At 44.5% G+C, this 23,557-nt stretch overlaps 1 protein-coding gene across 2 annotated transcripts in view; it reads right to left on the bottom strand.

Moving 5' to 3' along the window:
* Nucleotides 1-23,456, bottom strand: part of tmem41aa (transmembrane protein 41aa) — a 26,736-nt gene extending 3,280 nt beyond the window's left edge. Inside the window, exons 1-5 of one of the 2 annotated variants that reach the window (XM_058391216.1) lie at nt 23,257-23,456; nt 19,586-19,736; nt 19,336-19,497; nt 18,053-18,191; nt 17,371-17,898 (exon numbers count right to left, since the gene is read on the bottom strand). In XM_058391216.1, coding sequence (XP_058247199.1) covers nt 17,708-17,898; nt 18,053-18,191; nt 19,336-19,497; nt 19,586-19,736; nt 23,257-23,414 — 801 coding nt within the window. In that variant the 5' untranslated portion in view covers nt 23,415-23,456 and the 3' untranslated portion in view covers nt 17,371-17,707. Of the gene's footprint in view, nt 1-17,370; nt 17,899-18,052; nt 18,192-19,335; nt 19,498-19,585; nt 19,737-23,256 lie in introns of those variants that run through there. The other variant, XM_058391215.1, reaches the window with a different exon arrangement.
* Nucleotides 23,457-23,557: the final 101 nt, after the last annotated feature.

Raw genomic sequence — 23,557 nt, 5'->3', positions numbered from 1 at the left:
GGGGTGTTGGTCCCTGAAGAACTGAGAACTTACCCATGCTGTCTCCTGAAGAAGAATGAGGTATTGGCGAGAGTGAGGCCAAAGACAATCCCACTGGTGGGGGCGGCAACGCCCAATTTTTAATATAATGATTCAGGAAAGTTTAATTATAATGGTATTCGAAAAGTTGTAAATCCAAAGATAATGGTGTAAAAAAGAATCTAAAAGGTCAAAAAAAAGAAAGTTTGGTGGGATTGTCTAGGCAAAGAACCAGTGACGTGTTGCATTGGGAAGATAAGGGAAATGTATATAAAGGCTGTAGTTGGAGTTCCCCGGGTAGAGGTTGTTGGGACGTTCATGCGTGAGCATCTCAAATTCTTGTATCAGCGCTGATTACAAAATAAAATCTCTTATCTGTATTCATCTAGTCTGCTTGATTGGCTTATTTAGTTATGAGGCCTTATTAACCATGAGTCTCACTCAGACTGAGCTGTCGGGTCAGTGTGGAGCTGGAGTCAGATTTTAGTAGTGAGTACAGTAGATTTTTTATTCCACATTGTTTTGGTGACCCCGACGTGATTTCAAAGAAAACGAGATTGGCACAGAGAGAACAGCAGAGCCCCAGACCCGGGGCCTGAGGCTGCGGCCGCCACCCACGGACCAGACACGGGATCCAACTAGGACAGAGGTAAGGCAGAAGCCTGTTTAACCGAATTTCTGCATTAGTTGTGTGTGGTCTGGGGAGGCGGAGGCGCTCGGCCCAGGGTCGGATCAGCTCTGCTCCAACCTATTGAGCCAGAGAGGCAGAGTGAGTGTAAGTTAAAACCACATAGAGTGACATGATAAATTGCATGTTTTATATTGAAAAGACTAGATGATGTCAGATGTATGAATGTGTAAAGGCCTGTATGATCGAAAGTCCTGGTGGGTTCCAGGTGGTATGAGAGAAATTCCTGTGAAAAAGACCTTATTTGGACGCAAACGGAGCGTTTAGTAGCAGAATAGTAAGTTCTGTGAACGTGAACACCGTCACTGGAAAAAGAAAAATAAGTGTCAAGTAGCAGGTGATAAAAGAGAAGAGTAAAATTCCTGGATCCGGGTGGTAGTGAAAGGAAAATAAGAAAAGAAAAGAGAAATATAGTGAAAAATCCCGGATCTAGGTGTAAGAGAAATAAGAGATAAAGAGAATATAAAGAGAAAAAGCGCTGAATAGAAAAGTCCTGGATCCAGGTGGTAGAGAATAAAGAAAAGATTAAGAAAAATAAGGAGAGGCCCGCTGTCGGCCTTTGTCTGTTGTCTGTCCTGATTGTATTGCATGCAGTGTGTGGGTGTGTTGAGTGCGAGGGGCTGTGTGAGTGTGAGTGCATGAAGAAAATAAATGGTGATTGGATGTGCGCACTGTAAATAGCACTGTATTAACCTTTTGTCTACTAACACTCTTACTGTGAGATTATAGGAAAACCAGTGTGTACATGCATGCACACTGATATGGGGAGTGATATATGAAACAGGTGGGGATGATAGGACTGAAGTTGAAAAGGAATTGCAACAGAGTGGGAAAATAAGGCAGAAGTCTTTGTGAGAGTAAAGGAATCACCGTGCATGGATGTAATCATACTAAGGTTTGATATATATGTTTTGGAGGTACACTATGTGAGAAATGAAGGAAAAGTAAGGGTAGTGATGGTGTGGACTAGAATAGTCTTTAGAATAAATCTTATAGTGAAGCGGGCATCCACATACCGTAAGTAAGGACCAAGTGCCAAGTGTGAGATAATGGTTCATCTCAATTTGTTATGCACTCAGTGAATTGGATGAATACGGGCATCGGTCACAAGTATAATTGTTCCACCCTCTACTGACGTGAAAGTGTGGTGTGACATCCATGGGGTCTAGGAGAAGATGTAGCAGACTGTAGGAAACAACTGCTCCCGAATGGTGGAAGTGTTTGTATCCGCCTACACGGGACGACACCGTGTGAGTGCTTACTTTACCGTTCCGGAGGAACTAAGTGAGGAAGTTCCCAACATTATCACAGAAAGAGCAAAAACTCGCGGATTAGAGCTAAGTCTTGACAGTCCACTACCATTCAAGCGAGTTGGTTATAGGTTTCCAAATAGGTTTGAAAGGGAGTTCGCGGAGGCAGCACTAGAGTTGTTGAGAAAGGAAGCTGGGAAACTCCTGGTTAGGGTCAATTTAATGTGGCCGATGACCCCAAGAGGTCCTCAATACACGGAGGTTTGGGCTAGCATGTGGAAGTTGGGGCAGGATCGTAGGTTGTGGAAGTGTTTCATTGCAGGAAGTTTAACAGTAGATCCTCAGGTGATGATGAAGAATTAAGAAGAACAAGTGTGTGTGTGTGTGGAAAAAGATTGAGTGCTTTTTGAAGCAGTGGAGAGGTGTGTGTGTGTGTGTGCGGGGGCATTGTGCCAAGAAAGAGTGAGTAAGAGCGGAGACATCCCCTAGAAGGAGGAATTTCATACAGTATAAGTGAGGGAAAAGAGTTGTACATATGAATAGGCTGAGGAGTTCAACGGCTAGAGACACGGTTTGTGGACTTGGAACGAAATCAAAAGCGGCTGAAAGCAGGATTAGCGAGGGAGGGATATTGTGCAATCAGCAAAAGAGAATACTCAGGAAAAATCCACCTAAAACTTGGGTCTGCATATTATTGGGCCACTCAGTGAATTGTAAAAAATGTGACCCAGATAATACAACATTACCCTTACTGAAGTATTGAGCTATTATATTGATACCATATACTGCATGCGCACTACTGTTTTCTTCAGCTGTATGGCCTTTCGCCAAGACTTGGAGATAGAAACAAGGGGAATACGCACACACTTTTGGGATGAGCGGACATACAAAGATAGGGAAGGAGTAGAGCACTGGCAGCCAGAAGATTTGATTAGAGATAAATTGTGGGCCCTGACAAAGTTTGACGGACTGTACACCTTACAAAGAACGTTCCCTGACGTAGACTGGTACGAAGCATTAAGGAAAATTTGGCGTCCCAAGTTGTTGAGTCCTATATTGAGAGCACTAGTTGACGCTCCCGAGCCTAGCAGTGTAGCCATCCCAATATTTGATTTCATCAGTGACCCATATAAGGAAGACGACGAACCCCTGGCAGAGTTATTCCAGCCCAGACCAGGCCAGTACAATTATTGCTCGGGATTGACAGCAACTGTGACAGTAGAACCGCGACTCGTACACTGGGAAAGAGGTTTTGCAACATCAGTGCTGATTGATAAGATCAATGCGCTCGGTGAGAAGTTGAGAAAGAATCCAGTAAGGCCGAGCTTGACGGTGAAACGAATTAGCGTTGCACTGACGTGGTCAGAAGGCAATAGGAATCCAGGAGAGAGAAGTAGCGCATACAGGGCACAACAGGGGTGCATCATGAGTGAGGGAAGAAGACAGCCTACACCAGTTGACATTATAATAGCGCAACACAAACCTGACGAGAAGTATGTCAGGAAGTGTATGAGGAAATGGCATGACAGGACTCAGGGGACATGGCAGTGGCCGGTGGAAGGAACATTTGATGAAAAGGCCTGCTCAGAGGTGAGAGAAATGCTGAGACACTGGAAGCCAAGCAAAGATGATGATAAATCCAGAGGAAAGAAGTATAGGCGGTTGGAGATTCTGGAATGGTTCATGAGAGAAGGAAAGAAGGTCAGAGAAGCAGAAGAAGAGGTGAAGCGAGCGATAAAGAAGGAAGAAGAGCGGAGTAGAGAGGAGAGAGAAATAGAAAGACCACCGCCAATCTACAGTCCACCACCCAACTACAACGAGCCAGTGGTGGGCAGGGAACAAGTGGGAGTGTATCCAACCTTAACGGACTGCTATGCCGACTGGACAGGATGGGAAGACGTGGAGATATCAGTTGAAAACCCAATTAAAGGGAAAATTAGGAGGAGCAAAGAGACAGGGGGAAATCACAGTGAAAATGAGGAAGAAGAAGAGGCAGAGGAGATATTGCAAAGAGCAAAGAAAGAGAGTGAAGAGTATTTGCAAAAAGGAAAGGAGTTCACACACTCAACACCAGTGGGGGACAGCGCCGAGAGATATATCTCAACGCGTGCGAGTGGGCCTACAGCGCCCCCTACGCTCCCGGAAGAATGGGAAAGAGATGAACCAATGAGTGAGGAGCAGGGTGCGTATAATCAATCCCGAACAGAAAAGACAACAGGGCCACCGGAAAAACAACCATGTGCTGAATACTGGCGAGAAGATCCAGAGAGACAGGTTAGAGGAGTGCTGTACATAGAGCCAAGGGAAGATGCAATAAAGAGACAGAGGGACACCAAAGAGCAGAAGGTGATGGATAGCGTTCGTGATTTCGCACAGCAGCTGGAAGAGTTAGAAGAGCGCTTACAAAGTTCAGTTACAGCGTTGGAAGAGCAGCTGGAACGGGAGCACACGCGACCAAGAACCTTAAGGGACAAAAAGTCACTAAAAGCACCGCAGAGATATGGGTTTGATGGTGAAGAAGAGGTTCGAATGAATCCCCTGGTGACAAAAGGAAGAGATGTGCAATATGTTCCATGGACATTTATGGATATGGTAGGATTAAGCTCACAGCTACCGGAGATGTGTAACGGAGGGCAGAGGTGGATTACAAAGTTTGAAGAAAAGACAGCAGGACATACCTTGTCGATAGGAGATGTGAAAGCCATATTAGCTCAAACGATAGGGAAAGCAAAAACAGCTGAAATACTGAATGAAGCTGGACTAAAAGGAGCAATGGATCTACCAGGCTGGGATGCTATAGCACTGGGGACATGGAGAAACAGGTTGTGGAATGAAATAAGGAAATCCTACCCTACGAAAATGGACCCAGGACAACTGGAACACATGATTCTGAAGGAAGAAGAAAATGTAGTAAAATTCATCCATGATTATCAGAATAAATGGAAGGAAGAGACAGGTGGAACATGGGACGAGACGGACACAAGTAAAGGACTGTTTAAATTAATGCTGAAGAAATGTCTACCAGAACCAGTCCAAACCTCGTTGGATGAGGTGGTCGGTCTAAACTCCATGCCATGGGACACCTACAAAGCACATGTGATACATTATGTGGAACAATACAGAAAGAAACAAAAGGACGAGAAAACAGCCTCAGAGGCCTTACTGACACAGTTATATAAAACACAGCTTGGCGAGTTGACCAGAGCTAGACAGAAAGAAAAGGAGAGAGAAAAAGCAGGAAAAATACAAGCTGCAGTGGTTATCCCAGCAGGCCAAGAACCAGTACAGAATAACCAAATGCTGCCGCAACAAGGACAAACACCACAGCAACCGCAAATGATGCCACAACCGCAGGTGACAGCACCAAATTCACAGCATCCACAAAATAGCCAGGCGTACCCAATGGCCCAACCCATTAATGTCCACATTAGCGGTGCACAAGGAAGATTTAGAGGACGCCCAATGAGAGGTCGGTGGCAAGGAAGAAGGCAGCCATGGGAAAGATTTGGCTCACCACCGCAGGGATATGCGCCGCAGAGCCCTGGAGGGCCCCAAGGACTGAGTTATGCGCAGGCACCCCCCAATCCTCAGTACCAACAGCCTCAACAGCCACTAGAGTGCTGGGGCTGCGGAGGGACTGGACACATGAGAAGAGACTGCCCACATATGTATCAGCCCCAGATAGGCCCGGGACTGGGGCCCGCACCAAATTGGAGTTGAAGCGGCCCTGAGAAGCCAGAGGGGGAGAATATACAGTATGCTACTACACTGTATCCGCAACAGGAACCAACTGTCATGGTAACACTCAATAATGAGCGTCCTCTTCCATTCATGATCGACACAGGTGCCACATATTCATGTATAGGGCACGAAGGCTCGAATCTCCCCCTCGCTCGGAAGACCATCAAAACAACAGGCTTCTCAGGGATCTCACAGATCTTGCACTTCACAGAGCCTCAGATATTAACATTAGAAGACACCACCATTGTGGCACCACTTTTGTATTCACCCTCTACACCGGTCAATTTATTGGGACGAGATCTTTTGTGTAAATTTAAGGCTAGAATTCAGTGCAGCCCTACAGGCCTTTGGGTAACATTCCCAGACAGAACCACAGCAGGACAATATCTCATGGCTGGGACGCAGGCAGACACAGAGTGTAGCACAGTGTATTGGCTACAGAACGATGATCCCTCATTATCAGAGTTGCAGGCCAGCTATTTACAGTGGAAGCCATGGATACAGGCTATGCGGCCGGATTACACTGAACCTAAGAGCCCGCTGCACTGTACCATGTGTTTTGACCCTGACAGCACCAATGAAGAATATGCAACACTATGGTCAGAAATGTTGGAAGGAAAACTGTTTGACGTGGTGACAACAGACATTTTCGTGGGCCCTCAAGGAGTGGCAACGGCAGTTCAGTTACCCAATAACTTGGAGAGCTGGTACCAGATTACAAACTCAATACCACACATCTCACTGATGGTAGCAGGAGGCCATGAATCGAAAGACCTGGGACCAATGCTCAAAGAAACTAGCCAGGTGCTAGAATGGAAGCCAACCATCAACCAGTACATGCACACCTCACCGGATGGAAAATTTATGCGTATTTCTCAAAAAGGCACAGACACTTTAAGAGCCACACAAACCTTGATAGAAAAGAAAATGTCACCTACTTATCAGTTACCACTTTCAGATGACAAGGACATCGCACCAGATAAACAATCAGATACAGAAACTGAAGAGCTGTTAGCCACCATCCCGAGTGTGCTCTGGACTCAGCACTCTACAGACGTAGGACTCATAAAGTCAGCAGGACAGGTTTTGATAAAACTTAAACCTAATGTCAGGTACCCGTATCAGAAACAATATCCACTAACACCACAGGCTCAGGCAGGGATAGGACCCACACTTGAGGGGTTATTGGAGGCAGGGGTTCTAATACCAACACAAAGCCGGTGCAATACTCCAATATTCCCAGTTAGAAAACCAAACTCAGATAAGTGGCGACTTGTGCACGATTTACGTGCTATTAACTATATAGTTGAGGCAGAAGCACCCATAGTCCCAGATCCACATACGCTACTCTCCAACATCCCAGGCAATACTAAGTGGTACACGGTCATTGATTTGTGTTCTGCATTTTTTAGTATTCCACTGCATCCTGATTCACAACATTTGTTTGCGTTCACGTATAACGGCCAACAGTACACATACACGAGATTGCCCCAGGGCTATTGTGAAAGCCCATCAATTTTCAATCGAATTGTGGCTAGGGATCTAGCTTCGTTGGATATTGACAGTCTTCTCCTGACATATGTTGATGACATCTTGATTTGTAGCCCAACTAAAGAACAGTGCCAGGCAGACTCCTTGAAAGTATTGAGACTCTTAGCAGAAAACGGACACAAGGTGAGCAAGGAAAAGTTACAGTTCTGCAAACAGGAGGTAGAGTATCTAGGAAGAGTTTTGCATGGCACTAGTCGTAAGCTGTCGCCTACGCATCTAGAGGCGGTCCGTAAAGCCCCGAAACCGCAAACGGTTGGACAGATGTTGTCTTTCCTGGGTATGGTGGGTTATAGCAGACAGTGGATAGTAGATTTTGCATTAAAGGTAGCTCCACTACGTGCGTTGATAAAAGCAGCTGATCAGAAGAAAGCTGCATTGGTTTGGACGACAGAAGCCGTTGCAGCTTACGAAATGCTAAAGGAGGATCTTTGTACAGCACCAGCGCTAGCGAGTCCTGATTACGGTAAGCCATTCTTCTGTATGTATCAGAAAAACGAGGCTTTGCTAATGCCGTGTTAACTCAGCAACAGGGACCGAGCAAACAGCCTGTGCTTACTTCAGCTGTAGATTGGACAACATTGAGAGTGGTATGCCGCCGTGTTACCGGGATTAGCAGCAGCAGCCTTTGCGTATCAAAAGGCGTCAACCATTACAATGGGCCATCCTACTATATTGTACACTACACATGCGTTACATGCCCTGCTTACCAGTCCGACATTTGTGATAACTCATGCGCGGAAGACAGGTTACGACGTAATTCTCTCTTCACCAGAATTGACTATTCAAAGATGCCAGACAGTCAATCCAGCTGATAGAATGATGACCCCATTGGACGGTGAACCGCACGATTGTCAGCAAGTTTCAACCACATACTCGAAAGCACGTCAGGACCTTGAAAATCAACCTTTGCCACATTCGGATGTAACCTTTTTTGTTGACGGTTCGTGCTTTAGAGGCCCAGACGGGAACTTGGCGGGTTACGCCATAGTAGCGCCCAGTAAAGATTTGACTAGCTTTGTTACTGTTCAGTCTACGGCTGTTTCTCAACCATGTTCAGCACAATTGGCTGAGTTAAAAGCGCTCGCTGCAGCTTGTAAGCTAGCTGCAGGGAAATCTTGTACTATTTTCACGGATTCGCAGTATGCTTATGGTGTGTGTCATTACTTCGGCCCTACATGGGCCCAGAGAGGGTTATTGAGAGCAGATGGCTCTCCTGTGACGCATGGAATGGCCATAACTGATTTGTTACATGCTATTACTCTGCCAGCTAAACTAGCTATCGTCAAATGTTTAGCGCACAAAACAGATGGCTCGTTTGTTACCAGTGGAAACACTGCAGCAGATGAGGCAGCGAAATCAGCAGCTTTAGGACATACCAACATTATGCTTGTGACCGACTCTGAAGGTGAAGACTACCCAGAAACGGACTTAACCTCCTTAGCCGCAGCGCAAAATTCGGCCTCAGTATATGAGATATCTAAGTGGATAAAAAGGGGGGCGGTTAAGAATGCACGAACAGGCGTATGGCGTGGTCCTCAGGGGCATTTTGTGGCTCCTCTCTCAGTTCTCACATCGTTGATTAATGATGCGCATGGCTTGAGCCATTGCGCAAGGGGGGAAGTGATCAAACGAATTCAAAGAGCATGGTGGTCTCCGTATTTAGCTCAGATGGTTGATCACAGGTTAGCACGTTGTGAAATATGTGCAGAATACAACAACAGGAAAAGTTTTACTGCCCCAATAGGTCACATACCAGAGCCAGACGGACCATTCAGGCATCTGATCATTGACTTCATGGATATGGCAGAGGTGAAGGAGAAGAAAAGGTATGTTTTGGTGGTGGAGGATAGATTTAGTAGATGGGTGGAGGCGCACCCAACAGCTAAAGCAGATGCAGATTCAGTGGCTAAATTTTTGTGTCGTGAGGTGATTCCAAGGTTTGGTATTCCTGATAAGATCAGCTCAGACAGTGGTACTCACTTTGTGAACAATGTGATTCGAAGGGTGTTCCAGTATTTAAGAATACGACACAGATTGGGTTGTGTCTATCACCCACAGTCGCAGGGAATGGTGGAAAGGGCAAATGGAACATTAAAAGCGAAGCTGGCAAAAATTTGCGAAGCGGGAAAAATGAATTGGGTGCAGGCTTTGCCGCTAGCATTAATGAGCATGAGAATGCAAACTAACCGAATGACGCATCTAACCCCGCACGAAATGCTTACAGGACGACCTATGCCTGTACCTTATCTACGAGGGCCCTATAAGGGCCCTTCGCTGGAGCAGCTTGAAAGTGAGCTTGGCAATTATGTGAAACACTTGACTGAAATACATCGAGCTATATTCCAACAGGTGAAAGGTGCTACGGAGGGAAGGACGAGCGAAATTGACGAGGAGCTGAGGACTGTGAAACCAGGAGACTGGGTGTATGTCAAGGTCTTCAAGAGAAGATGGAATGAGCCCAGACGAGTTGGACCACTAAAAGTTGTCTTAGCTACTCCAACAGCCGTAAAGGTCGAAGGTAAGACTGCTTGGTTTCATCTAAATCACTGTTGCAGAGCACCAGATCCAGGGGCTGGAGCGAGACGTGAAAGAGAGCAGGAGCAGGATCCACTGATAAGGGAATTCGAGGAGCGAAGGCGTGACCCAGCTGTTCCCGCCTCACAACCCCCTTCGGTACAAGCGCCCCACCCGCAGAGCCAGGAGTTTCAACCGTGGGAGAGTCCAGCAGAACAAGAAGAAGACGACCCAAGGGAAGGGCCTTCACAACACGATGTGGGAGATACAGGACCTGCCTATAGAACTAGAGCCCGTGCACGGCGAGAACACTGAAAGAGAAGGGAGAGAAAGGAACGATGAGCAAGAAATAAATGAAGAAGAGGGAAATGGTGAACGAATCAACAGAACGGACTGGGGCTTATTGGTACTTGTAATAGTAGCACTGCTGTGTATAGGACTATGGATATACACACTTATACGAGTCTTCGGTGATAATGAACACATGAATGATGAAACTAGGGGAATACATTATATTGAGCAATCACCAGCAACGCTGCCCAGAATACGCAGAGACACTGCACAGACAATGAGCCTCATGAGTAGATTAGACCAGGAGTTGTGGACAAACAATTTGTTTTACCAATGGCTAAGTTACACAGCACACGAAGCAGGAAACACCTCGTGCATAGTGTGCCATGACAGGACATCGCGAGCTCCCAGAGTTTTTCCAACGAGAGGACCAGAAGGTTGTAACAGCACCAAGCACAACCTACGCCACCTATGCCCATTCGTTTGTCTTATGCATTCTATCTCATGTGCCTACGGCCCAACCAGGTTAAAGAAGTTGAATAGTACCTGTGAGTATGAGGAGATCGGGACTGAGGGACATCCGCCCATCAGAGTGAGTGAGCGTCAGGGACAGAGATACCCATTCTGTGTATGTTCAAACGGATCACAGGTGTTTGTCGGCAACATTTCTAAAGACTGTGACGTGACGGCAGATACAAAAGGATTAAAGATTACCGTGTGGAGACAGTGGAAAAAGGACTATATTGATCTGAACCAGCCTGACCTATCTAATGGGACTAGGCCACTGGCTGATGTATTCTGGTATTGTGGATATAATGTTGCTAGGCAGACCCTGCCACCCGGGTGGGGAGGATGCTGCACAACAGTGGTGCTGACAGGAAAACTAACTGTGCTGCAAGAAAAGGAGATTAATACCTCAGGTCGACGAATTAAGCGCGACTTGGGACGATTCGACAGGAGCAGTGGGGTGTACGTGGATTGGAGAGGGATTCCGGTGGGAGTCCCTGATGAACATACTGCCATTGGTCGACCAGGAGCAGGAGCACTGACCTTTTTCTTGCCATGGGCACAGATTGGTAAAAACGTGAGATGGATTAACTATATTTGGTACAATCAACAAAGGTTTATGAACTACACAATACAAGCACTAGATTTGATTCAAGAACAACTACATGCAACATCTACCATGGCCTTACAGAACAGGCTTATCCTGGACACCATGAGGGCCCCGGAAGAAGGAGTGTGTACTATGTTTGGAGACCAATGTTGTACTTACATTCCAATGCACACTGGTCCGGAGGGTAACCTGAGTAAAATACTGCGGCAGATGAAAGACCTTAGAGACGAGCACGTAGAGAACACATATAAACCAACAAATGATTGGCTGGCATGGTTGTTCTCCTCAAATTGGAGAGCCGTCATACTTAGGATAGGAACAGTCGTAGGTGTGGTTTTGGTGATACTTGCAGTTCTGTTGTGTTGTGTAATTCCACTACTGCGTTCCATGATTACACAGATGACGCACACATTGTTTGGCCAATATGTTCAGATGACACATGAGATTGAGTCTCCGTTTAAATCCAGCAATGGCAGTGATGAATTGGACTTAATAAAGATGATTGCATAATGGAGGGAGATTGGAGGCATATATGGAGGTATTTATGGGGTAGGTTGTTGAAAAACGATTTGGGGGAGTGGGAGCCAAATTTAGGATTGCTAGAGTACCCTTTTATAGATAGGCGTACATCAGTAAGGGAGATTTACGCAGACAGGATGTATATTACAGAGATACAAATATTTGCATATACTCCGAGACAGACAGCACAGTTACCCATCGTGGTAGAACATGCACATTATAATGTAGAACGGTTACTTAATCTTGCGTACAGAAGGAAGAGAAGGTTTGGAATATGGATAGGTGTACCACTTAAGAAGAGGGTAGAGGTCATTACAGTCAAGTTAGGAGAAGATGTACTGTGGACCAATGTTCCTAGACAAATGATGGAGCTGCTGAGATCCTTGCCGTTCCAATCATCGGGAGGGGGCTAAGTGATGTGCTAGTAACCTCTCCTTAGCCCCCCTACGGCCCCTCTACGTGGCGCAAAGTCACATGGGCAGAAGAACAACAGGGGACATCATAAAAGGATGTGGGATATGTTATGTCGGTGTGTCGTATTATATTGTGTTTTAAATCACTAATGTTTATGCATGCAACACTATTATCATTTATGTGTGTTTTGAAATACTACTGAATGAAAAAAGCGTAATCACTGGAGAAGTCTTATAATGACTACTGAATGATTGAATGTTACTCATTTATGCATCTTAATGACAACTGCTGATTTGTGGTTATAGGGAACATAATAATAATGATTCAGGCTTATTGGTCGTGTGGGAAGAGTGGTAGACATTACTGAATGTGCTATAAACATAGAGTTAGTTGATACTTAATGTTTGCACACTTGAAGCTCTCTGCAGGTACAGTGGCTGGGTAGGTAAGAAGATGAGATCTCGAGAGTGACTGAGGACAGAGTGACTGAGGTTCCAATCTGGCTCCTGGTATAGATCCCAATAATGCCCTACTGAAGAATCAAGAGAAGACAGACCAGCAACACAAAAAGCCACACCAGAGTCAGAGGTGTTGGGCGAAGGGAAAGCTGCTACCTGGAAAAAACAGGGGGCAGCCGGTGACCAGAGAAGAAGGCCGGTTAGCCAAAGACGGGTAAGATCTCACTGGGTGGGACAACCTAAGGCAGGCACGGTCGTGCTGCTGGTCACCGGGTATGAAATGGAAACAACGTGGATTGCGTGTAACCAGGGGAATACCTGATGAGTAGGGTTGGGATCCAGGTAGGTATGAAATTGATTGGCAAATGTGAAGAGAGCGAGTGAGGTGGGCGATAGCAAGACTGAGAAGAACCACATGCAGTGGTACCTGCATGGAGCTTGGAGTACTTATTACATTCCTTGACGAGTATATAATTGTTTACTAGCACCATGATAGTAGTGAAACACTGAAAACGAATCATACGAGTATGTATAATCCTTGTGCTGACTTATGTACGTATATAAGGCATGTATCCACATATCTGAACAAGTTGAGTGTGTTGTGACTTGAGTCACAAAAGGGGGGAATGTGGGAGATAATTTTGTAAATGAGAATATATGTATAAGGTATGTGTGAAATAATCAGGGGGACAGCAGGAGTGAGTTCTCAGGTAAAGTTTATTCGTTAGGTCGTTTGAGCTTAAGAACAATATAAGGTTTAACACGGCATGTTGGCCTGTCACGGGCCTTGCACACAGGCTGCAAGGGCTTTGAAGAACAAGTAGTTGTATCAATGATGTCAGTCTGGCAGGCTTTCTCTGCGGTACCAGGCTTTCCAAACTTGGACCAATCAATGGCAGAGACGCACCCTAGATTGTTATGGTCAATCTTCGCTCCATTGGTACCTTGAGCGGTAGTGAGCTCATCATGAAGTAAACGCAGGGCGTGCTGGATGGCAATGGTGGTACCAGGCGAAATATCTAGAGAATATACGTGGAAGACAGCGGATAAATCAGAAAATCCGTGAGGTGTAAAAGTTAATAAAAGAAAGGGGTGTTGGTCCCTGAAGAACTGAGAACTTACCCATGCTGTCTCCTGAAGAAGAATGAGGTATTGGCGAGAGTGAGGCCAAAGACAATCCCACTGGTGGGGGCGGCAACGCCCAATTTTTAATATAATGATTCAGGAAAGTTTAATTATAATGGTATTCGAAAAGTTGTAAATCCAAAGATAATGGTGTAAAAAAGAATCTAAAAGGTCAAAAAAAAGAAAGTTTGGTGGGATTGTCTAGGCAAAGAACCAGTGACGTGTTGCATTGGGAAGATAAGGGAAATGTATATAAAGGCTGTAGTTGGAGTTCCCCGGGTAGAGGTTGTTGGGACGTTCATGCGTGAGCATCTCAAATTCTTGTATCAGCGCTGATTACAAAATAAAATCTCTTATCTGTATTCATCTAGTCTGCTTGATTGGCTTATTTAGTTATGAGGCCTTATTAACCATGAGTCTCACTCAGACTGAGCTGTCGGGTCAGTGTGGAGCTGGAGTCAGATTTTAGTAGTGAGTACAGTAGATTTTTTATTCCACAGTCTCTTTGAGTTGTAGTGAAGGCCAGTCGTCTTGTCCGATCCCACAGAAGAGCTACTGCGGTGATAAAGTGAATGCTGGCTCAGATCTCACAGATCATCACAGCTGTGTACGGAGCTGCAGAGCGGTCAGACTGACTGTTGTGTGGCCGATGGAGGCCTGGTCTGATGAATCAGGTTTTCTTTTACATCATGTGGAGGTTTGTGTGCATGTGAGTCACATACCTGTGGAGGAGATGAGTGAAGAAGGCGAGGCTGCAGAGACAGCATGATGTTCTGGGCAATGTTCTGCTGAGAAACCTTGAGTCCTGAACTTCAAGTGGACGTTACTTTAACACGTACCATCTACGTAAACATCGTTACAGACCAGGTCAGGAGACTCCTTCAGGGCAGCAGTGTTCCCTAAGAGCAGTGTCCTCTTTCAGCAGGATGATGCTCCATGACACGCTGCAAACATTGTTCAGGAATTTAAATATCTATCCTACCTTCAGTCTTAACCCAAACCCAGCTCACTGTAAATAATGTGTGTTTAATAAAGTGTTGGAACGGTAAGGTAATGCTTTTATTTTTTCTCGAAGCCATTTGGATTTGAGATCAGAACGTGAATGAGGCGACACAACAAAAATTCAGGTTTTAATTCCTGATATGTTCATCTAGATAAATCACTCACAATGTTTAATTTGAACTCGACCTTTTATCAAGGGATCAACAGTATTGGAAGCTCAGGTGAGGTTCTCCGCCAGGTGAACATCAGGAAAGAGTTGATGTCTGAGTTTAACTATACCTCTTTCACTCTCTCACTCTTTCACTCTCTCACTCTCACCTGTACCCCTCTCACTCTGTACCTCGTACCTGTATCTCTCTCACACTCTTACTCTCTCACTCTGTACCTGTACCCTGTCCTGTTTGTGTACATGTGGTAGAATGTGTCTCTCTCCAGCTCTCGCTCTCATGGCGGGTCTCGGCGCCGTCGCTCATGTAGCCGCTCCTACAGCAGGGATTCCAGACGACATCGGAGTCCCTCACACTCTCCCATGAGCCAGGAGACATGTCGGGAACGGGGTCAGTCAACATGCTGCAACTTCTGCTGTGTTCTGATTGGCCTTCTTATTACTGACTGGTCAGTTATCTGTATTACAGATTTTCTGTTTCTGTTTGTATAAATGCTTTAGCTGTGGTTTTCATTCCCTGTTTTGGTGTTTTGTTGTTGTGATGTGTGTTGTTATGGTCTGTTGTTGTGTTTTGTTGATGTTGTGATGTTCTGTTGTTGTGTTTTGTTGATGTTGTGATGTTCTGTTGTTGTTGTGTTGATGTGTTGTTGTGATGTTGATGTGTTGATGTTGTGATGTTCTGTTGTTGTTGTGTTGATGTTGTTGTGATGTTGAGGTGTTGATGTGTTGTTATTGTGTGTTGTTGTGATGTTGATGTTGTGTTGTTGTGTTGTGTAGGTGAATCCTGACCCGAACCCATGTTTAGGAGTGTTTGCGTTGAGTGTGTACACCAGCGAGCGAGATGTGCCGGAGGTCTTCTCTCAGTACGGTCCACTGACAGACGTGTGCATGGTGTACGATTAGCACTCTCGTCGCTCACGAGGCTTTGCCTTTGTTTACTTTTTAGAGCAAAGAAGACTCTCAGGAGGTGCAGTCACTTTTAGCTTCTGTTAAAACAAGCAAACACAGGACACACCTGAAGTCCAGTGCTGGTTATCTCATCCTCAGTGATATTAATATTATTATGATGTTTTGTATGTGGAGGCTAAAGAGAGAGCGAACGGAATGGAGCTGGATGGACGCAGGATCAGAGTGGACTTCTCCATCACCAAGAGACCACACACCCCTACTCCAGACATCTACATGGGCTGGCCCACATAGTGAGTGTGTGAGGAGTGTTAGCCACATGCTGGTGTATAAGAGGGTGATGGTAACCGTATATGTGTGTTACAGTGGAGGTCAAAGTCTGAGTCGATGTCATCACATTTTTACTCTTCTGATGATCAGACTCATGAAAGAATCCAAAAATGTAGAAAAGTGTGTGATGCTAAGTGGCTAGCTGCTGTTACGGTCACTATTCAAATAAACTTTATTAGCATAGTGCTCTTAACATTGGGCGTTGTCAGAAAGCAGCTTTACAGAAATCTGATAGAATGTTCTAGAGTGTGTGTGGTCATCCTCCATGTTTCTGACTGGACTTTAATTGGAAACTGTTTAGATTCTCTGGGAGACGCTACAGGTGGACAAAAAGGACAAAAAGACTCACAAACAGCTTCTATTCACAAGCCATCAGACTCCTGAACAACACTTAACACCACTCCATCACACCCTATCACCCCCACTGACTGCTGCCACACAACACTGAGCACCTTACTTATGTCTTAATCTGTATTTACTCTAACTTTTTATTTATTTTTTTATTGTATTTTTTTTCATATATTCTATTATTTGTATTCTTTTGGTAAGCGAGACGTGCAAAGTAAGAATTTCATTGTACGGTCTAAACTGTTGTGTTTTCACTGTGCATGTGACAATAAACCTCTTGAATCTTGAATCTAGTTTATGTAACTAAGCTGGACTGAAATGATAATAATAATAATAATAATAATAGTAATAATAATAATAATAATAATAATAATAATAATGCCTTTTATTGTTTAGTTTTTCTCCTTGATATTAGGTTTTTACAAGTTGTATTAGCGTGTAGTGTACACGGTGTTTGAGATGTAATCCTGATCATGTGACTTCATCAGTAGCAAGCAAGTTCTATATACACCGGCCAGTCATAACATTATGACCACCTGCCCAATATGGTATTGTTCCCCCTTTTGCTGCTAAAACAGCCCTGACCCGTCCTGCACTGTGTATTCTGACCCCTTTCTATCAGAACCAGCATTAACTTCTTCAGCAGTTTGATCAACAGTAGCTCGTCTGTTGGATCGGATCACACGGTCCAGCCTTCTCTCCCCACGTGCATCAATGAGCCTTGACTGCCCATGACCCTGTCTCCGGTTCACCACTGTTCCTTCCTTGGACCTCTTTTGATAGATACTGACCACTGCAGACCGGGAACACCCCACAAGAGCTGCAGTTTTGGAGATGCTGTGATCCAGTGGTCTAGCCATCACAATCTGACCCTAGTCATGTTATACCTGATCAGTGTAGAAACAAATAATCACTAACCAGAAGACTTCAAGTTAATAATAAAAATCTCTCAGTTTTTATTACATTCACAATAAAGATGTTTTATTCTATAATTTTATAAATAAACTGAAACTTCGCTTCTCCTTTAACTGATGTACAGGATTTCAGTGCAAGTTGATATGAAGGGTTTTGATTGGTCCATTCATCAGGGGAAGATCACATGAACACACACAACACTATATAACAGTGTAGCACCTACACACACACATTATAAAGTATCCCCAATACAAACACACACACACATTACAATGTAATCCCTCATAAAAACACACACAAAATTATGGTGTAAACTCTGTGTGTGTGTGTGTGTGTGTGTGTGTGTAGTAAACCTCAGTGATCTTTATGCTTTGAGTGTGTGTGTGTGTTTCTGTAATGGCGGATTAAGGCGGAGGGCAGCAGGGCGGAGCAGGAGATGAGCAGCAGCTTCAGCACCACACTCCATGACAACACATCATCCAGAGACGACAGATCAGACAGAACCACGCCCGTCTGTACACACACCAGGTTATACGGCATCAGACCTACACACACACACACCAGGTTATATGACATCAGACCTACACACACACAAAATTATTTACGTAAATGCATCAGTGTGTGTGTGTAGGTCTGATGTTGTATAACCTGGTGTGTGTGTGTGTATGTGTGTGTGTGTGTGTGTGTGTGTATTGTTACCGATGAGAACAGAGAGTGAGAAGTGAGCGAGGGGGATGTTGAAGATTGGAGAACTCATGTTGAGGAACCAGTTTGGGCTGATGGGGAACAAACGCAGGAACAACAGGAAGAAGAACAAACTGCTCCGATTCTCCTCCACCTAAACACACACACACACACACACACACACAGTTAATAACTAGCTCATTGTACATGTGTAGAAATCAGACACCTCTCTCCAGTTCCTAGTTGAAGTTATTTACCAGTTCCCAGTTCGAGTTGCCAGATCCTAGTTCCCAGAGTCTGGTTCCTTTACACTGAGTTCTGGTACTAGCTCCCTGTAGCTCCTAGTTCTCATTCTCCTCATCTTAGTTCCGTTAGTGTACTAGTTTCAGAGTAAGTTCCAGTTTACTATTTCACAGTTCCACAGTTTTAATCATGCCCTAGGTTTCAGATTTCAGTACCCCAGTGTCCAGGTTCTGGTTCTGGTTCTCCTACTTTCTATTTCCTTTGTTCTCTAGAGTTTATTTTCTTTCCAGTTTCTGGTTTCTAGCTGAAGTGTTTAGAGTTTATGGTCATTTCCACGTCCGAGTTTCTGGTGATCTTGGTTCTCGTTAACAATTTCTTGTAGTTGTTCTAGGAGTTCCCACATACTCTACAGTTCCAGATGTTCTAATTTCCATTTTATTTTGTATTTGCTTGTTCTGTTTTTGTAGAGTTTAGATCCTGGTGTTTAGTTTTCCCAGTCCTCATGGGCTTCTGCATTCTAACCACCACAGCTGATCCAGTTTGTCCAGTTTAACAGCTTTATCCACTACAAAGTTGATGGTATTCAATGTCTGAGTTTGTGTGTGAGTGTCTGTGGGGTTTCTGACAGTAAAGTTCATCATTTATATAAAAACAGCTGTAAAGCTCAGTACAGTAAGACAGACTGCATGCCTCTTCATACATCAATACTCTGATTCTTCTGAAGAGAAATAAACATCACCTTAACATTAGACCAAAATTATGATGCTGTCTCTGTATACTGCTGAATATAAACACTGCTGCTGGAGATGTGACCTTCTGCCATTTCAAACTGTAAATTATTCACAGCCCTGAGTGTAAGCATTTGTAGTTTCTATTTTGTATTTCTAGTCAACTGGTTAGTTATCTAGTTAGTTTTAGTTGTCATAGAGCCTAGTTCCCATAATTTCTATAAACTAGTTCCCCCAGTTCCTAGTCTGTAGTTTCATGTGAACCTCTAGGTCACTTCAATGTATGTGTGTGTGTGTGTGTGTGTGTGTGTGTACAGATGAACAAACCTTTCTCTGCAGCTGGGCGACTCTGTCGGGGAATATTCGGACAATGTGCTGCTTTCCAAAGAAGTGAGAGAGCAAGAAACACACTGAGGCTCCTACGGTGGTGAGAACACAGCAGAGGACAAGACCCAGCCACGGTCCAAACAGCGCCCCTGCCAGGATGTTCTACACACACACACCACACAATCAGTGGATTATACCATACCAGCATATGTGTGTGTGTGTGTGTGTGTGTGTGTGTGTGCGTGTGTACCAGTAGTGATGACCCTGGGATGGCGAACGCCTGCTTGTACAGGTAAGCACTGGAGAACAGGAGCAGGACAAAGCCACTGTGTTCCTTCTTATAGTGCTGTAACAACCCTGCCATCTGCTTCAGCTCCTGCAGATCAGATGGGAACTTCAACCTGACACATCAGGAGAGGGATGGGAGAGTTTAGTCGTTTAGCTCTAGTTCCCTTACTCCATAGTAGCCCAGATCTTCTGTATGTGTCTCTGAGTGAGTGTAACGGAGGTTAGATGCTGTGCAGGTAAACCTCACTCCCCTGATCTCAAGAGGCGTGCTAGCGACTGAAGGTAGTGGCCATTAGGGATGCCACAATACTCAATATAATATTGAAGCATTCGGTACGACCTCCACGGTTCAATACGTATGCGTGAACCGCGGTTTTTTTTCTTTAAAACAATAATAACCATGCTTTTAAAAAAAAAAAAAAAAAATTTTTTAGGTATTTTTTCTCCTTCATGTGCTCTATTACTCTCTGTACCTCCTGTGTGTGTTTATTACTCTCTGTACCTCCTGTGTGTTTATTACTCTCTGAACCTCCTGTGTGTTTATTACTCTCTGTACTTCCTGTGTGTTTATTACTCTCTGTACCTCCTGTGTGTGTTTATTACTCTCTGTACCTCCTGTGTGTGTTTATTACTCTCTGTACCTCCTGTGTGTTTATTACTCTCTGAACCTCCTGTGTGTTTATTACTCTCTGTACTTCCTGTGTGTTTATTACTCTCTGTACCTCCTGTGTGTTTATTACTCTCTGTACCTCCTGTGTGTTTATTACTCTCTGTACCTCCTGTGTGTTTATTACTCTCTGTACCTCCTGTGTGTTTATTACTCTCTGTACCTCCTGTGTGTGTTTATTACTCTCTGTACCTCCTGTGTGTTTATTACTCTCTGTACCTCCTGTGTGTGTTTATTACTCTCTGTACCTCCTGTGTGTTTATTACTCTCTGTACCTCCTGTGTGTTTATTACTCTCTGTACCTCCTGTGTGTGTTTATTACTCTCTGTACCTCCTGTGTGTGTTTATTACTCTCTGTACCTCCTGTGTGTGTTTATTACTCTCTGTACCTCCTGTGTGTTTATTACTCTCTGTACCTCCTGTGTGTTTATTACTCTCTGTACCTCCTGTGTGTGTTTATTACTCTCTGTACCTCCTGTGTGTTTATTACTCTCTGTACCTCCTGTGTGTTTATTACTCTCTGTACCTCCTGTGTGTTTATTACTCCCTGTACTTCCTGTGTGTTTATTACTCTCTGTACCTCCTGTGTGTTTATTACTCTCTGTACCTCCTGTGTGTTTATTACTCTCTGTACCTCCTGTGTGTGTTTATTACTCTCTGTACCTCCTGTGTGTTTATTACTCTCTGTACCTCCTGTGTGTTTATTACTCTCTGTACCTCCTGTGTGTTTATTACTCTCTGTACCTCCTGTGTGTGTTTATTACTCTCTGTACCTCCTGTGTGTGTTTGCCTGTACTGTATGTCTATGCGCTGAGACAGACACGCCTCCCCGCGAGTAAATATCCAATCAGTGAGCGCTAAAGTTAGGGGCGGTGACCATGCTTGTGATGCTGGTGTCAGATTTCACTCTAACCCTGGAGAGAGGTGAAGTGAGACAGGAACACGAGGAAGCAGCTCTGGGATTCAGATCTGTGGTGTGGGGACATTTGTTGTTGACCATGATGCCGATGAAACAAAAACGCTAAACAAAACATGACTGTGTTTAAGCAGTGTTCCACACGAGTTAGATACAGTCATGGAAATACTTCAACATGACCACACATCTACAGCTCCATCACCCAGAGATATCACTGTGTGGAAGCGGGAGCCTTTTTTCCCCGACCTCTACCAAAAATCACGCAAAAAAATTGAAAACGCTTTGGATAAAGCACAAAGTCTTGCTCTAAAAACAGATAGCTGGACCTCGGGGGTAACAGAGTTATCTCACCGTGACTGGTCATTACAGAGAGTTCTCTCACCCTGACTGGTCATTACAGAGAGTTATCTCACAGTGACTGGTCATTACAGAGAGTTCTCTCACCCTGACTGGTCATTACAGAGAGTTATCTCACCCTGACTGGTCATTACAGAGAGTTCTCTCACCCTGACTGGTCATTACAAAGAGTTATCTCACAGTGACTGGTCATTACAGAGAGTTATCTCACCGTGATTTACTGTTCCTGTCACCTAAACAAAGAATAATGGAAAAAAAACTTTAATTTGCCAAGTCATCCAAACCAAACCGAAAACCGTGGGTAAAAACCACGGTACATATTGAACCGTGGGTTAACTGTATTGTTGCATCCCTAATGGCTATAGTCTTTAGAGCACAGTCTTCAGAGCGGGTGTGAGTAGGACCTGTGGGGGTTACATTGGTGTCGTGACCTGGATGGGAGTGAGGTTTGGGGGGGTGAGTATAATGGAGGCCAGTGATAGGTGCTGTGCAGGTAAACCTCACTCCCCTGATCTAAAGAGGTGCACTAGTGGCTGCAGTCGTTAGCCTCTTTGTTACGCCTCCCATGCCGGAGGCCCGGGTTCGAGACCCCCTCGGAGCGGATGCGAGTAGGACCCACGGGGGTTACATTGGTGCCGTGTCACCTTCTGGCTCTCCCTTTTAGTTCTGATGTCATAGCTAGTCTTGCTGGAGTCCCTGCCTGCACTTTACACATAATCTACATTGTCTTAAACATCACATGATCAGAAACTTAATATCTTTCTCTTTCTCTCTCTGTCTTTCTCTGTGGAGCTATACACCCCACTCCTGAGCTCCCAGTGTTTGCCAGTTTCCAGTATGACCACTGCCCTACCCCTGGTCAGAGTCTCATCGCTTGTTGGTACCCACTGATGCTGTGGATGGATCTGTGTGGACCAGGAGACAGCCATGGACAGAGCCACTTGGGGACTTTCACACCATCACAGATCTGCCATTTCATCTGTCAGCTTGTGACAGCAAAGAATTAGTGTCTATAATGACCTTAGAAACTACACTGACCTAATAGTTCCTCATGGGTCATTGATTTCTGTTGTAGAAACGACATTAATCAGTTACAGTTACATTATTTACTGTTTAGTGTCACCCAAATGAGGATGGGTTCCCATCTGAGCCTGGTTCCTCTCAAGGTTTCTTCATTTTCATCACAGGGAGTTTTTCCTTGCCACCGTCGCCACAGGCTTCTCATTAGGGATAAAATAAAATAGTTTAATAATTTAATTTAATAATTTATTCTTATTTCTAGGTATTTAGTTTTTTTTTTTAATACTTTTTATTTTCATTTTTCCCCTCCCCTTTCTCCGTTTCTCTTCTTTTATAAAGCTGCTTTGAGACAATGTTCATTGTAAAAGGCGATATACAAAATAAATTGAATTGAATAGATAGGAGTGAGGGGGGGGGTGATCTCAAGAGGTGCTAGTGTTAGTGCGCCCGCCTCCCATGCCGGAGACACGGGGGTTACATGAGGATTTGTAATATAATCTCAAAATAGTCTCATATTAAACAGTTCTTGTTCCTCTACAGACCCTATACAGGGTTACATCTGAAGGTTAAACAGGAGCACTAACACACATGATTCCCCTTACATAAATATATAGCACAAATTATTATTATGAAGATTATTTACATTAAAAGAAGGACAATATGAAGGACTGACCCGATCATTTCCTTCTCCCGCTGGTCATCACTCTCTCCCCGTGTTTCCATTCGGTTCTGTTTGATGATCCGTGCTACAGGGGGAAGATAAAAGGACAGAGAATACAGATATAATGTAGAAATTAAAATAACACACACTAAACCCAGCACGGACCGCATGGTTCCGAAAACAAACAACCCGGAACTGTGGACGGAGGAGGCGTGGCATGAACAGGTCATGTGAGTGCGGACAGCCAATTGGAATTCGAGATTACTTTTTAGAGTCTTAAAAAGTTTTAAACGCTTCAGAACGTCTATGGAGA

The sequence above is a fragment of the Hemibagrus wyckioides genome, linkage group LG06 (assembly GCF_019097595.1).
Source record: "Hemibagrus wyckioides isolate EC202008001 linkage group LG06, SWU_Hwy_1.0, whole genome shotgun sequence".
In the NCBI taxonomy this organism is placed as follows: Eukaryota; Metazoa; Chordata; class Actinopteri; order Siluriformes; family Bagridae; genus Hemibagrus; species Hemibagrus wyckioides.
This window is presented reverse-complemented; position numbering and strand designations above follow the sequence as displayed.